Here is a 12,052-nt window from a genome sequence, read left to right as displayed (position 1 = left end):
TCAAGAGTAGCAGCTGTCAAGGAAATGCTGCTTTCTCAACATATTTGTTAGTGACTAGATCTCATTTTGGAGACTGTCAAGATTAATTTGTGATCATTTCACAGCATCTTGACTTTCCACATACAATGCCAGTCTTTTAAGAAAATATGAGTCCATGAAGGCCATGTGTTACTTGCCTGAACAAAGAAGCCAACAAGAAACGAGACGAGGAAAGGCACCAGTCCAGCATGGGCTATTGTCACTGGAAGACCTAGAGATTGAGATAATGTAGAAGGGTTTCTGAATATGATTCCCACCAAAGAAGATTTGAAGACGTGCTGGACAATGTAGCGCTTTTCTTCAGCACATCTACCTGCCTGTCTATCACTGTCTCGGCTTGTCTTTCTTCTCTCACAGACACTCCTTTCCACTCTGGCTCAAACTTACCGTAAAATTTTATGGATAGTGCTGATTTCAATATGAGATTTAAGTGATTGAACAAGTATTAACTTGGAAGGGGCCCCACCTTTGTGGAACTACATGAAGACCCTGCTCAAAACAAAGCAGTTAAATGTAATGTCCCATGTAATTTCCACCTCTACAAAAATCTCTCTTGTGTTAACTACACTTCATAAACCACAGTTAAATTTGCTCTGCCAATGAAAGCCAAGAGATGGACAAAGCCTTAATTATATTCCAAATGAACTAATATTATAAGAAACGGAAGTGCAGAGGAAAGAATAAATATAGATCATCAAAGTTTTTACCATCATATTAGTTGAGTGAAACATTCCTATACAAAAATGTATAATCTGAATAACTTAAAAACCATAATGAAGCTCCATGTTGGGTTGAGACCGTGTGAAAGATGTCAACTCCACCGTAAATGTTCAGGATGCAGTGTGTGGTGTCCCTGAGTGAATTATGTAGTAAGGTGTTATTTTGTCCTATCCAGAACTATTCATGTGAATCTCTAGATTTGTTATAATGCACATCTTGTCCAAAGTGGGTTTCCCAAATCCAACTGATTCTCCTGTTCCCTGAATCCAATCAATCCAATTTCAACAAGTTCCCTCTTACATCTACACACTTTGTCCAGTGGGTTTGAAGCATACAGATGCCTTCTTTGTAGAAGTCCGCATCTCGGACTTCCAGAAAGTGGTCCTCGGAAGCGATTACATTATCATCACTGTCAAAATGGCGACCACTGACCTTCTTCATCTTGGGGAAAAGGTAGTAGTCTAAGCGTGCCAAATCAGGCAAACGGAGCGGTTGTTGGACGAATTCAAAAATGCATTCTGGATCACAGCCATTGCTGTTGTGGAATGGAGCTTTGTCCTAGTAGAAGAGCGGTCCTCTAGTCAGCTTCACTCACAGGATCTTTCAGAGTCTATTTTCTCCTGACTGTCTCAAGAGATCAATTGATAGGCCTCTCTGGTAGTGTGACCATTTTTCCAGGTAGTCCAGCAGCAGCACTTCTTTTGCATCCCAGATAACAGAGGCCGCCACCTTGCCTACAGACCAGGACTGTTTTGTTTTTCTTGTTTTCAATCCCTGTTGTGTTTCCCTACCTGTTTCCCCCTCCTTCTTCCCTCACCTGATCCTTCCTAGTGTGCTTGTGTGCTTGGTGTCATCGCTGCAGCAGAGATACGCACCTGTCTTTCATCAACTCATCATCTGCCTCTACATAACCCCCGGTCTTCGCCTCTCTTTGGGTGCCAGATTGTTCTGTCTCATCCAGTGACTCTCCAGCTCATTCCAGTATAGTATCTCATGCTTTCTGATGTCTAGTGGATTTTTCCTTGTTTTTGTAACATAGTTTTTTTTGCTTGGCTCACATACAGATACCTCAGCCATCTCTCTGCTCAGCAATCAACTCAATCAAGTGCGATCACGGCATTCTGGCTCCTGGCTCAACGTTGTTCACCTGCCTGCCCTCGTCCTCATCAAAACCCCTTTTTGTGAAAATAAACCTTTTAACTCAACTCCAATCCTAATTGTTAGTTCTGTCCTTACCAAACCACAGAGGGCTGTGTGTTCCACAAACTTGACAACTCATCAACTGTTTTTCAAACCAATTACCAAATGTATAATCCTCAAATCTGCCGGTTGTCCATTAAGTGTGTCTTCCCTAGACCCGATGTTAAGTCCATCGTAGTTTCAAGTGTGACTGTGATGTCCATCTTTTTTGCAATAAAACAGAGGTACTCACCTAAGATTCCAGTTCCCAGTATCGTTGCAATTGTCAAGAAATCTACAAAGACAAACACAGCTTGGTTAGATTAAAGTATTCTGAAAATAGCACAACAAAGTCAAAAGGCGCTCTTCAGAAATAAAAAAAAAAAAATCAAGAAAAGTAGGGTATAATGCACCTACAGAATATGACTGTGATAGTGGCAGTCTGAAAATTGGTAGTGTCCAATATGTTTCCGCTCTGAACTGACAAAAGCTCCCAAGTTTGTATCAAGGCTTTACTTCAAATCACAGTTCAAGTCCCAAATCCACACTGGAGAGTCTCAAGTCAAAACCAACAAGTCCCAAGTCCAAGTTCTAGTCCTTAACATTGTGTTTCATGTCATTATTTCTGGGTCTATTGTTTTTCACTGCCACCTGCGCCTTTCCCTCCTGCTTGTGCAAAGTGATTGGCTGTTGAGATTGAGGTTGATTTTATTTGCACACCTTTCTTTCACTTTCAATTGCATTTTTTTTCCCAGCGCTGACATTGCTATAATCATCTATCTGGATTTGTTAAAGTTCAACAGATCATTGGTTTTCTGCCATGACAACTGTCTTTTACAATGTCAAATTCTTCTTTCAAAAGACAGTGGTGTTTTACAACAGCAGCTTGACTTTATCCTATCCTTTCTGAAGGAATAGGTTTGGCAGGTTCAGATAATATTCACCAAAAATATAGACTTCAACAAAAGTACTTTACTTCAGGGAGTCAACAAAAATCAACAAAAGATAGCAATTCAGTTTGTTACAAAGTTCTGTTTCTGAAATCTGTCCTGAGCAAACCCTCTTCCCAAACTAATCAATAGTGTTTTTGAAGTGTTTTCTTCACTTGGGTATCATCAATACTGTCTCAATTCAATGATCGAAATGTTTTATTTAGAATCTAAATCTTGACACCCAAGTCATCCCTTCACACCTCTTTGACCCAATCTCAACAATCAACAATCATAATTTAAGATATTGAATGACCAGGTCAGGGACAGTTCAGAACAACAGAATATAAGCCAGATATCAATGGAAAGTCTACTGGCAGCACAAACTCAAATAACTTTAGAAGCAGCCGTGATATCTCAGCTGAGCTTTCATTGTAACTGGTCCCCCTCGACTGCTCCATCTGCTTTTTCAATTTACTCACAGTTGTAGAGTGAAATAGATTTTTCAAAACTGCACACATCATCTCTGAGATCATTCATTCTCACTCAACCAACTTGTCCTACCTTACTGCCATGGTTCTGAGATTCAAAGCCAACATTATAGCAAATGACCCTGAGAACCCACACTACATTTCCTACCTCAGAACTACCCCCCTCCAGCTAAAGATATCAAAATACAAAGAGACACACCCCGCCTCAGTACCCCATCATTAGCACTAACTCAACTGCTATGAATGTTACGCAAACTGCATACTGTTCTCCAAGCTGCAGTCTGTCATTTTGTACAGTTGTTAACATTGTATGATGTTGACTTCTGGGTCAGTTTCAACAGTATCATGTCTGTGTGTGGTTTTCATGTTTTCTACTGTTCTCTAACAAACTTGTGCTATTTCCCCCTCAGGCAGAATAAACTGAAACTATCTGACTAAAAGGATGGTGACTACAATTCGACCCCTTGGGAACTGTAATAAGATACTTTGATCATTTTGATCAGTATGACAAAATGACCAATGACCAAAGGTATAAAAGTAGCCTGTGTATGGGAAACACTGTAATGGCTGCAGAATCAAAACGGTTCTGAATGTCAGTGTTTATGTATGGTTATAAATGTGTCTGCATCGGTACTGGACCCCTGCGAGCCAGTTTCCTGTGGTAAACCTTGGAAAGTATTGCAAGAGACTGAAGAATACACAAGGTTTACTTGTCTTACACTACGTCAATGGTTAGCGAGGTGGAGAAATGGAGTCTGAAAACAGCACTCAACAAAAGTTTCTTCAAAGGTTTACTTTGATGCACAAGCTTTTATGTTCACACAACATATTTCCAGAATGTCCTTTCTGTAATGCAGCTATGCGACCCTTCATTATGATGACAATAAACACCATCAACCAGCCCCTCTGTCGCCCGCAGGTTGATGGTTGGTATTGACGAGGCAGGTCACTTTTCTGTCGCATTCAAATCCATCACTTGCACTCAACGGACCTCCCATCATCACTAGAAATAATCATCAGTCATTTTAAATCAGCCTGATCGTTTTTCATGATTCTCTTATCAATTCTTCTCTGTGCTTTCCCACCGCCTCTCTAAAGATGGCTGAGGGACATATGGCATCAGTAATTAGACATGTCATCATAATCTTTTTCAGATTGTCTGTGTTCACACAGCTGCCGAGGCATGTAATGTAATGACTCAATAACTTGTGTCACAGACAGACAGGATTCTAAGAGAGAGACAGGAACATGGACAAAGTGACCTTAATAGACATTTAATGGCGTTTTGATGTTTGACAGCACAGCCATTTGTCCCATGCCCTTAGGCATGCTCGTCTGGCACTCCTTAGTCACAATCAAACATTTGACAACATAACAGCAATACAGAACATAGTGTCGAAAAGTGACTAAACTTATTTCAGTTCATTTGATGTCACAATTTATAAAGGGCTCATCTCCCAACTTGCTGCTGAGGTTGCCATCAGTACAATCTCTGGCAAACAAAACCATCAACATGCCATCAACTTCCTTTTTTCTCAAAAAGTGAAATGGTCAATTTGCCATTCTATGTGTCTCGCCAGCGGTTGTTATTTTCACCTGTTGTCAGCTGTCAGTGAGCAGCTTCACAGAGAAGGTGTGAGGGTGATGACCCACTCAGTCTGTAGTGACAGGAAGCCAAGTTTGCACCTATTAAGTTTTTATCAAACGTAAGTGAATCTCTTGTCAATCATGTTGGTAAAGGAGATAAAGGTTGACTGATGCTGTGCCAAAAAACAGACAGAAAAACAGAGGCAGTGGGGGGTCCAGGAAAGGTAAGGAATAATTATTTTGAGTCACTTTTTGGGCAAAGAAGCCAAATGTTTGCTAGTTTTGCCCTCTAATATGTTAAGATTTAGCTCCTTTAGTTTATCTTTGATGATAGCATGCTGAATATCTTCGTGTTTGGCACTTTGTTGGACCAAACGACAGTGCAACACCACTGTTGTAGATGCAAATCCCAGGTCCCAGGTAAACAAAACTCATTACGTCACAACAATGTCATGTGTTGAAATCTTGAAGTGAACATGGATGTAACGCTGTGATCCTACCCTCACTGAAGTTATACAGTGCAGAAACAAGAGATAGGGAAGCCGAGGGGCTGAAACAGAGACACCATTCACCCTATTATAAGACACTGTACCATCAAAATGATTTTGAAGCTGTTATTGTAAAGTACAAAAGTAACATAATCAGAAATATATTAATACAAAATTAAAATGTAAACAATATAATCACCTGATAAGAAACTCATAAAAAACTAGAAATAATTTCCAAATACTAAAAGTAAGACTATAACTCAAAATAAGTCGTTAATATAAGAGTGAGTTCTTTTTGTCCCAGTTTGGGTTTTCGGTTTAGTTGTTTCCTTTTTTTATTTTGGTATATCTCTCCTCATGTGTCATGAGGACAAATCATGTCCTCCCTTTATTTTTGCCCTTTTTTCTTGCTCATCTGTGTTCTATTAGTCAATCACTCCCTGTTGTTGGTTGGTCTGTTTTGTCCCTGTGTCTCCTGCATCTCCGGTGTTTCTCAGCCCTGCCTTTCCGTTTTGTTTTACCAGCATCTGCCGCCTGTGTCCTCATGTTATTCTGGTTTGTAATTAGTTTAGTTTTTAGCTTGTGGATTATAGACTGTTTTGTTGCCTGCCTTTTGTTTTGGATTAATGGATTTTGGACTTCAGCTTTTGTTCAAGCTTGCTTTTAGTTTTTTAACCCGTGCATCTGGGTCCTCTTCTGCCTTTTTTGTTGGATGAAGTTAACCTACTCTAGAGCAGGCCTTGCAGCATCAGTTACCATGGTGATTTACATGAATTAAAAGTGAGTCGATTTTGTAATACTAGAAAGACAGAGCCACAGAATTTCCTATCAGTGCTGCTGTGTTTGTGTGTATGAATGCTGCCATGTATGAAATAGTTAGTAAATGAACGGGCCAAACCATTTAAAGCCCTAACAGGTAGGCATGGTAATGTTTAATATTTACGGTTCTTGTTTGTCTCAGTACATAAATGATTTCATTTGAGATCTGGCACTGCTTGCCTCGCAGCAGTCAGAACAACTCACCAGCTGGGGAAAAGGATGGGGCCAGATGAAAAGCAATTCCTTACTAAGCAGCCTAAAAGACAAGTGAGTTCCTCAAACTGTCAGCTTTGTTTAGGATGTGTTCATGATCACATAAAACTGGCAAAGAGAGAATGTATTTGCAGTTATGGGCTACTGAAGGCATTTCTTTCGCTTAATATGTACTACATGCTAGTGATCAACGTATACCAACTCTTTTCATTCTCTGTATTTGACTTACTCATCCTAATGACTGAACTAGATGGTGGTGGCGATAGATTGTCCTTAATAATATGTGCATACCTGCAATTTATTGAGCAACCACTAGATGCACAATTGAGTGAAAGCAGATGTAAAATCTCAACATGAAACAGAACTGTGGTAAAGGTAATTGTGTGCATTTTTATCATGCGAGTCACATATCCATATCCAATGTGCACACATTTCTCTGTCCATGGTTGAAGAGAATTGTCTGTGAATGTCAGCTTTCTTTATCGCACAATTATACATCTGCTGCTGTAATTCATTTAGCAGAATCAGCTTGTCAGTCACAGGACACGGCAAGGAGGAAAGAGACGGCAGCGATAGTGTAACACAGAGGAGAACTAGCAAATAACATATGTCTTTAACCTTAAAGACATGAAAACAATTACTTCATGAACCTGAAACTCTCTTCAGTTTTTTGCAGTTTTAATTAATGTTAAATTTTCAACAATCATTATTATTAATTCAGTTGCAGTTTGATGTTTTTTAATTCAATATTTGTATTGAATTAAAATATCAGTGATGTAATTGAAGTGGAATTGTCTGGAAAACAACAGTATTAAACATTACATTACATAACATTATAGTTATTGTACTCTGTACTGTCATAGTTTGGGTTTTTGGTTTAGTTATTTCCTGTTTTATTTTGTAAATTTTATCTTCCATTAATTATATCCTAGTGTCATGTGTTACTTTCTTGTCTTCTTCTGTTTTCCCGCCCTTTTTCCTGTTCACCTGTGTTCCTCCCTCGTCTATTTTCCCTCCACAACTGTCTCACATCAGCTTTGTTAGCCCTGCCCTGTTCCTGATGTATTTCCCTGCTCTCCAGTTCCTTCCCAGTTCTCTTGTTTCATCTACTGATTGCCCTCCCCTATGTTTCTCTGCTTCTTCAACCTGCACCTCATGCCCACTCATAAGTGCAAGGAGCTAATGAATTAAGGGCATGCCTAAGTACATTTTGCTAGTGAAACGGAGGATAATCTGGGCGCAAAGTGTAGCGCACGGCACAAGGGGGTTGTGTTTAGACTCTGAATTAGTCATGGGTGTGTTTTGGGCGGAACATAGATCCGAGTGTCATCTCCCATTCCCTGTAAGAGCCAGGTGCGCCAGACACATATTTAAGAGTGGCACTTGTCTTTGCTGAGGGACATGTATGTGGTACTTTTGCTGATTAAATATACTACAATATTTATTACAATGACATTTCTGCATGTCATTGTAACAAATATCGTGGTATAGAGACTGTGCAGTAGCAGGAAATGGACAGCTTGGTGACTGAACTGAGGGATTAACTCTTGTAATGTTCCAAAACCAAGTTAAAAGCCTGCAGTAGTTGTGGACAAAGAATAACTCAAATTAAAATAAATACTGAATAGTGATACTTGGGTTCTGCCAATTACCCATTCAACCAATTTGCTCATTCAGTCTAAAAGTGATGGTAATCAATTATTTTGTATTTCAGGCATTAGAAAGAAACAGGGGTGTAGATATGAACAATGAGAGCAACCAGATTGCAGAAATGACAGCAGAGGAAATTGGAAGAAAGTCCAACCAACCAAACATAAAAGACATACCACCACAACCGTCACCATCTGCGACCCTTAAACTCTCAGGAGAGATGGTTCAGTGAGAATCCATGGCTTGATTACAACCCTTTGTTAAACAGGGTGCTGCTATTATTGTGCCAAAGTCTTTCGTGGCACAAATAAACAGCAGGAAGATCAAGAGGACATGAGAATGATTAGGGAAACTTTTACTGAGATCCAAAACAGAGAACGACTCTAAACTGAACCCCTGGCTGCAAAGACAGATTTTACTAGTCCTGAGCAATTCATTGTCAAAGACATCTCACAGGAGAAATAAGTCTTTGCCAGCAGTACAATACTCTTTGACCAATGACTGGGATATGACTACAGTACAGGAACAGTCAATAAGTATTCATTTTATTAGCAAAAACCTTGAATCCAGAGAGGAATTCACTGGATTTTATAAAACAAAAGATACAACAGGTGAGGGAGGAGGGTGGCCACTGTTGTGCTACATCTATCTTTTACAGTTAAAAAGACAGACCTATGATTAAATTTGTGCCAGGTGTACAGGCTCACCTGAGAAAAACTGCTAGCACTGTATGTACATACACTGGCTGTCCTCTCAGCATCTCCATTTGTCATGGACATACTGAACTTGGTTCATGGCTTGAGAGTTTTCTTTCAGCAGTCTGGCAAGTACAAAAACACACTTTTTGTCGTATCAGTGCTTGCACATGACGAAATTCTTCATTCTGACTTCATTACAGTACATGGCTGTGTGCATTTTGAAACCAAAGACTGCACAGGAGTTTTCTAAAAGGAAACAAACGTCTTGGGTTTCAGCTAGCTCAGGATAATAGATCGGATTTGGAAAGCCTGAAAGTCTCGCTTCAGCATAAACAGCCAACAATATTTGACAGGCTGTGAGCTGTTGAGCATGTTTACAACACACACAAATAAGCCGTGAAGCATTTCAGCAGCTTGTATTCTCAAGTTAAGCAACTTGCTAAATCACTTGACCTGCTTTCCATCCAGAAGCCTGACATATGCCGTCTTCCCAAATGGCGTCCTCCTCGGCTGAGCTGTAACGTTAGCTAGCTTAGATGGCTAGCCCCCATCCATACACAGCCAGATGCATTATCATCAGCCTCAGCCCTCCAAACACACACTTCACCTCACTCACCACTCGGGCCCACATCATCTGGGTGATGATTTCACCCGTGCTGTGACATGTCAAATGATGAAAAGTCCTATAACATGCATCATTATGCGTCACTGTGAAGAAAATCATCAAGCTACTGCTGCAACACAAAGTAAGCTAGTTGAGCTAGTTGTGAGCTAGTTAATGCCCTCTGGGAAAAAGGTCTAGCCTCTTGTCTACTGATGGTCACTGAACAGCATTACTACAGCAAATGGAGTCTGAGTTCTTTGCTTGAGGGCACCTGAACAGCAGCTCGGCAGCTGTTGAACTACTGTAGGAAGGAGCTTCAATCATTGGCTTGATGATTACTTTCACCTCACTCCTCAACAGTCTGTCACCTCAAACACTCCAACCATCACTACACTAACCTCCAGAAAGCAGAGCTTTCAGCGGGGTACACCCTGGATAAGTCACCAGTTCATCACAAGGCTGAAACACAGTCCTTGAATCTCAAATCTTACAGGAGTAAGACCCCCACAAACCCTTTGCGAGATGGTATCAAAATTCTCCCTACTGAGTATGCCAATGATAGCATCGGCCAGGCTGCTGCGCCGAGTCAAACCGAGTAGAGCCAGGCCAGAAGATGTAATGGAAAAACGGCAATAGAGAGCCGAAGTCACGCTCCTTCCAGTTTCCCTCATGGGAAATTGATCCCGTTTGAATTGTGCCATGAATCACACATATGTTTATCAATTTAAAAGATATTTTTCTTAGCTTGAGAAAGTCGCAGTTGGTCATAAAACTAATTAAATATAAGAAAGTGAAAATACATCATCATAAAGACGACACAGCCAACAGTCGCATTAACGACTCACCAAAACCTGTAACTTAAACAATGTAGAACTGGTCCTGTATATTAGCAGCTCACAGATGAAATTAACTACAATTTCACATGCAACTGCAGTTCACAATATTTAGATGTCACAGATTTATTGTGATTTTCAGCTTTTGTGAATACTTTTTCTGAGCCGAGTCGGCGGCCATGAGACAATGTAGTTCACTGAGTGGTTTAAAATCAAACTAGATGATATTTTACATTATTTACAACAAACTGCGACTTTAATGACTCAGCAAATGGTCTTTTGAATAGACAAACATCGTATGTGTAGTTCATGGCATTACCATTCACTACCACGCAAAGTTTACCGGAAGTAAAGCCCCGGGTCCACCGGAAAGGGGCGTGGCTTCCGCTCTCTAGCTAGCAAGTCAGTACTAAACTTTAACAACAGTGAAACATTAAGCTAATGTTCGACTGAAGAGCATCTAAATGCTCTGTTCTGCCATTTAATGTTATTTAGCAAAGAAGTAAATCATTGACAAGGTGAAATACAAGCGGCACTTATATAAATTCCAACTTTTACAAATAGTTCAGTCAGTTAAAATATGAATATGAAACATGGCGTTGACGTTTAACAAGCTTAAATTTAAGGTAAGTGAGCTCGACTCGTTTCAACACATTTATGCCGAATTAAATGTTAAATCCGAATGATTCAGTGAGGATGTTTTGCTAGTTAGCCCAGGGTATCTTTAATGCCATACCAGCGACATTTATTTATTTATTTCCCGCTGTTTCTCCATGATTGTCCTCGCGAGCGTTGCACCCCCTCCTCCTCCTCCTCCACCTCCTCCACCATAGCACGTAAGCTAAAAATGGAGGTTTGCTTCGTCTTCTTCAAAATGTTTGTTGTCTGTAGTGACAAACCAAATGTCGGTCAACACAGTGTGCCTGCTAATGCTTTCTATATTTCCAGACCGGGCTTGTGTGTACCGGTGTTTGCCTGCAAACGTCGTGTTGTGTTGTCGGTACTCACAGCACTGCAGGTAAATAAACCGCAACTTCCAGTGTCTGTCCTGGTTTTTCCGCGTGATTTTGATGGACAGAGTGCTGAGACTGTTGTCGGGGATGGGGCAGGGGCTTGTTTGGGTTCTTATCTCCTCTGCATCGGTCGCCATCATTTTCAGCACCCTGTCTCTCCCCCCTCCTCCTCTCATCTCTCTCGCGTGAACGCGCACGGTCCTCCGGATGCTGCACGTGCCCGACGATGCTCTCTCTCAGACAGCTTCAGCACTGTGAATGGAAACTAGCACAAAACAGCTGATGGGAGTCATAAATTAAGCATATAGACCGGGATCTGTCTCCAGGGTCACATGCAGCATTGAGAGATAAATTATCCAGGCGACTTCTCTATGCAAAGACTTCAATTCACTCAACCAGGAAGTACAGCACTGACAGAGGTACACACATGTAGCCCTCTTAATTTAAACTCTATAGCAACTAATATATGAGCCAGTGTTGGGAAAGTTACGTTCAAAATGCAATGTATTTATCACAATTCAATAGCCTAGATCTTTTTAAATGAAGGAATGTGCTTGGACACAGGGGTGAGTAGGCAGACAAAGAATCACAGTCTGACATATTATGAGATAGGAATATATATTTTTAATTGTAGGCTCAGTCAGACCTAAACCTTCTATAATGTAGCCTATAATGACATGATAAGATAAAAATCTCTTTTTCTGTGCCTTTTTATTTTAGTCCACAGAACGAGGAATGCATGGACGTACAGTGTATGTATATGGTCTTTTACTCCACCACATTTTCTTT

General features: G+C 40.5%; 1 protein-coding gene across 1 annotated transcript in view; it reads right to left on the bottom strand.

The window, feature by feature from the left end:
- The window catches only part of LOC311259031 (uncharacterized protein), an 81,083-nt gene extending 69,629 nt beyond the window's left edge, over positions 1-11,454 (bottom strand). The window contains exons 1-3 of the mRNA XM_084355825.1: positions 11,259-11,454; positions 2,192-2,233; positions 177-250 (exon numbers count right to left, since the gene is read on the bottom strand). Of these exons, the coding sequence (XP_084211951.1) occupies positions 177-250; positions 2,192-2,233; positions 11,259-11,439 (297 nt within the window). The 5' untranslated portion in view covers positions 11,440-11,454. The remainder of the gene's footprint in view (positions 1-176; positions 251-2,191; positions 2,234-11,258) is intronic.
- Positions 11,455-12,052: the final 598 nt, after the last annotated feature.

This window comes from Pagrus pagrus, assembly GCF_965226575.1.
Source record: "Pagrus pagrus genome assembly, chromosome: 6".
Taxonomy (NCBI): Eukaryota; Metazoa; Chordata; class Actinopteri; order Spariformes; family Sparidae; genus Pagrus; species Pagrus pagrus.
Note: the sequence above shows the minus strand (reverse complement) of the source record. Positions and strands in the feature narration are given on the sequence as shown.